Genomic DNA, 4,787 nt, shown 5'->3' with positions numbered 1-4,787 from the left:
GGCTTTTTACCCGAGTCTCGAGTAAAAACATAAGATAGGACGAGGTTGAGTAGTGCGGGTCCGCGAGATGTATTTCTCGTTGGGTCGGTACGAGAACCTCACTTAGAGTAGATTCTTGAGAGGATGTTGTTGCTCGGCAAGTAAGTTGCCGTAAGCTTCGATATTTTCTTTAGGATCCATGACTCTGAGAACCATTTGTAGAACCTTAGTTCTTTACCCCATTAGGAAAGATGGTTGCGTAGTGTGGGTCTGCGAGATGTATTTCTCGTTAGATCGATACGAGAACCTCACCTAGAGTAGATTCTTTAGATGGAGTTGATGCCCGGCAAGTAAGTTGCCGCAGGTAGCAAACAGTCTAATGGATCCATGACTCTAGGAACTTTTTCAAAAAAAAACCTTAGACCATACCTGGTGAGAACCATGTTCCATACAAAGCAATCAGACTTATCCATGCCTTAAGCCTATTGAACCTATACAAAAAAAATGCATTACATTCATTGCATCAACATCATAAAAAGCAAACTCTTAGTTACCTCTTATTTGTTTCAGGAATTGAGAACTTGAAAATGACAACTTCAGTGAGACACACTTTCACGCTCAAGTACAAGGAACCTAAGTTGGATAGTCTGAAGGGTTTGATCTCTGATTTGTCTCTCAGCAGACGTGATGATTTTGGAAAGAGCTATGGGAAGATTTTGAGCCTGCTAAATAAGAAAGTGGACTATGGAATCATCGGCTCTCTGGCACAATATTATGATCCACCTCTGCGTTGTTTCACATTCGCTGATTTCCAGTTAGCTCCTACTTTGGAAGAAGTTGAGAGGATCGTGGGACTCAAGTTGAAAGATTTTAATCCGTTTCCAAAGCTCGAAGAAGATATGGGCCCAAAGAAGATAGCTTCGGCCCTAAGCATCAATGTCCCGACTGTTCGAGACAATTGGGCTGAAAAAGGGGGTTGCAAAGGTTTTGCCGCGATGTTTTTGGAGGATTTAGCTCTAAAGTTCAAGAAAAGTGGAAATTGGAATGCATTCTATGCTGTGGTGGCTTTATTGATCCATGGGATCGTGTTATTCCCAAATGTTGAAAAATTTGTGGATCAAGTGGCCATAGAAGTCTTTCTCTCTAGCAATCCAGTACCATTTCTCTTAGCTGATATTTACTATGCCCTTCACGCTCGACATGAAAAGAGGGGTGGAGTGTTGTTGTGTTGTGCTCCTTTAATTTACACTTGGTTCATGCAACACGTGCCTGAAGAAGGTCCTTTTGTGGCAAAAGAACTTAAGTCTCCTCAGAAATTAGCTTCTCTCACCGCAAGTTCCATCAGATGGTATATCCGTGAGTGGGAAACCCCAGACATTATAGTCAGCTGTGGGGAATTTCCTAATGTACCGTTGTTGGGTACCAAGGGTTGCATCAACTATAACCCTGTGTTATCTCGATTACAACACGGTTACCCCATGGATGGTCCTCCTGACGCAAAGGACTTACAACCATTTGTGCTCTCTGACATCCAAGCAAGCAATCCTGATGTAAGAGCAGTACGAAAGGCTTGGTTAAAGGTTGTAAGAATGGGTAAAGAGTTTGGAAAGAGAAACATTCTTGCCAAAGAACCTTACACGCAATGGGTGAAAGAAAGAGTTGAGGAAATCCAGTTGCCATATATCTTAAAGGCTCCAGCTCTTCCTAAAACCCCTGAGCCCGAGCCCATACTCCTTGAGGACATGGAGAAACTCGTTACTAAGGTTAAGGAGCTTGAAGTGGAGAATGCCGATTTACGAATTCAGCTGAACCGAGTTATCTTGGAAAATCAGAATTTGAAAGAGGAACGTAAGGGAAAAGCCCAAGAACTGGAGGATAGCAACAAAAGAGCTAGGCTATTGGAAGACCAGAAAGATGATCTTGATCATATCCTATTGGGTTCCACATCAGTGATCCGAACCAGGAAGGAAGAGCTCAAAAAAGCTGAGTATAGGATCTGTGAGCTAGGGAGGTTGTTGGATAAATCTCTTATGGATAAAAAAGAAATTAAGCTTGACTTTGAGGCACAAATCCGTGACTTGAGGGAAGCTCTGAAGAAATGCGAGGAAAAGTTGTCTCGCGAGATCCTCCAAAAGGAAGAAGCTGAAAGGAACTGTCACCATCTCAGGTACCAGTTGGAAGAAGCTACTAGGAGGTTTGCGGTTTTGGAGAGCCAGGAAGGTGATGCAGCCTACTTACTCTTAAAAAATGATTGTGTGTACTGGAAGAGGTTGTACAGAGAAGCTAGAGCAACCTTAGATGAAGATCAAAAGGTCATCAAGGAACTCCAAGAGCTCTATGTTGAATGGAATGGCAAGTTCCGCAACTTGGCTAGGTTTGTTAACCTCAACATGTTGGAACTTCCAGAAAAACTCCAGGAAGCGGATTGGTGTATGTGTCCAGAAAACACGCCTCCTCAAGTTTTCAATTTCGTCAAGTTTATCAAGAAGATGATGAATGAGCTCACCACAGATCTGGCTACGATCTTAAGAGCTGAGACAGAACTTAAATTTACTTGTACTTGAATTTGAATTGTTGGTGTTTAAATTTTTGTATTCAAATCGTGTGTACTTGAAGTTAAATCTCTTTGTATTTGAATCTGATTTTAATTAATGGAAGTTGTCATTTTAGTTCTCAATTATTACATGTTATTCTTATATTCTAACATTGCTTGAATAAATAATAAAGATAACTAAGAGTTTTGCAAACAAATGCATCCATACATGCATTCATACATTTTCAAAAAAAAAAAAAAAAAAAAGTCTCATTCTGTCCTTTCTTCCTCCAGTTTCACGCTGAATTTTCAACACCAATATATTACTCGTGCCAGAGCTCGTCAAAGAATGGCAGATCAAGAGCATGAATTGGAGCGAGTGAGCTCAGAGCCGGAAGACCTGCGTGGAAACATGGGGCAGGTCATGGAGATATTACAAGTTATCAGGGCAAAGCTTGACACCCAAACAACGGTTGTTTCTGAAGTCGCAGGTCCATCGATTGAACCCCAACCTGCGAGGGCGGTACCAACAACCTGGCCAACCTACGGTTTACCTCCCGGTTTCACGCCTACAGCTGAAGGCGCCCCTGGTTTTGCACCATCTGCTCAACAAACAGCCCCTCTACCGACCATAAATGAAAATCATCCTGTGGTCCACACGTCCGCACCTCCTCTCGTCCGTGCACATGTACAACCCTACTTTGAGGACCAACAACGCGCTCCAGACTTTTCAGATGAAGATGAGGAAAGGCATGAGGACCTAAGGGGGATGAAGGAGAATTACCAACTGCTTGAGAAGAGATTGAGGGCTATGGAGGGCGACCAAGTTTTTGGTGCTACAGCTAAGGAGATGTGCTTGGTGTCGGGTCTTGTGATTCCTGCGAAGTTCAAGACCCCAGATTTTGATAAGTATGAGGGCCATTCGTGTCCTAAGAGTCACCTTATTATGTACTATCGAAAAATGGCTGCGCATGTAGAGGATGACAAACTCATGATACATTGCTTCCAAGACAGCTTGAGGGGTGCTCCCTCCAAGTGGTACCTAAGCCTGGATCAGAGTAGGATTCGTTGCTTCCAGGACTCATCTGATGCCTTCATCCAACACTACAAGTATAACATGGATATGGCCCCAGATAGGAGACAACTGCTCAGCATGTCCCAGAAAGACAAGGAGTCTTTTAAGGAGTATGCGCAACGATGGAGGGAAGTGGCATCGCAAGTCGAACCACCTCTGGCTGAGAAGGAATTAGCAGACTGGTTCATGGATACAGTTAAACCTGTGTTCTATGAAAGAATGGTAAGTAGCGTATCTGCAAGTTTCTCTGACCTGGTCGCTGTAGGCATAAAGGTCGAACTTGGATTAAAGAATGGAAAGACGACGACTACCTCTGAAACATCTGGTAGTAATGCCAAAAAGTTTCCTGGAGGATTTCAAAGAAAGAAGGAGGGGGATACGAATGCAGTGTCAACTAGCCAAAGAAGGAGTCAGTCATGGAAGAAACAACAACCAATTTATCCAGTACAATATGTCCAACAACCGTATGTGGCAGCTGTCACACCAAATTTTAACCAACCACAAGCTTCAGTTTATCAACCTGTTCCTGCTCAACAAGCGCCGATATATCAGCAAGCGCCCGCGCCACCTGCTTATCAACAGCCGAGGGCACAGGCTCCTCGTCCGCAAAATCCTCAAAATCAAAATAGGGTGCCAAGAAGTAGAGTTCCGTTTGCTTCAATCCCTATGACATACACTGAATTGTACCCGTCATTGCTACAGAAAGGTTTAGTGACGCCCAGATCTTTGGGTCCTCCACCAAATCCTTTACCGCCATGGTACAATCCAGATGCTCATTGTCCTTTCCATGGGGGTGCCCCTGGGCATGATTTAGAAGGATGTTATGCCTTAAAGCATATTGTACGAGACCTGGTTGAAAAGAAGATTCTGTCGTTTCGAGACGTCGGACCCAATGTCAAGAACAACCCTTTGCCAGCACATGGTGATGTTAATGCCGTCGAAGATGCTTCTGATGTGTGTGTAATCAAAAACGTGGAAGATGTTAAAACTCCGTTGCTAGCGCTTCATGCAGGATTGGTGAGGGCTAGATTGATTGACGCATGTCACGATAGTTGTGAGGAATGTGCCATTCAGCCAAAAGGATGTAAAGTGGTACGAAATGACATTCAGAATTTGATGAATCAAGGTGTTTTACAAATTTCTGGTCCAATAATAAATGAGGAAGTTTCGGTCATTGAACCCGTTTTTTAATATACCAGA

The 4,787-nt window shown here is 43.3% G+C and overlaps 1 protein-coding gene across 1 annotated transcript; it reads left to right on the top strand.

The window, feature by feature from the left end:
• Positions 1 to 2,861: 2,861 nt before the first annotated feature.
• Positions 2,862 to 3,904, top strand: LOC127081729 (uncharacterized). Its single transcript, XM_051021953.1, has 2 exons — positions 2,862 to 3,550; positions 3,853 to 3,904. Exons 1-2 carry the CDS (start codon positions 2,862 to 2,864, stop codon positions 3,902 to 3,904), a joined length of 741 nt encoding a protein of 246 aa, XP_050877910.1.
• Positions 3,905 to 4,787: the final 883 nt, after the last annotated feature.

Source organism: Lathyrus oleraceus, chromosome 5 (assembly GCF_024323335.1).
Source record: "Lathyrus oleraceus cultivar Zhongwan6 chromosome 5, CAAS_Psat_ZW6_1.0, whole genome shotgun sequence".
Taxonomy (NCBI): Eukaryota; Viridiplantae; Streptophyta; class Magnoliopsida; order Fabales; family Fabaceae; genus Lathyrus; species Lathyrus oleraceus.
The sequence above is the reverse complement of the archived record's forward strand: the minus strand, read 5'-3'. Positions and strand labels throughout refer to the sequence as shown.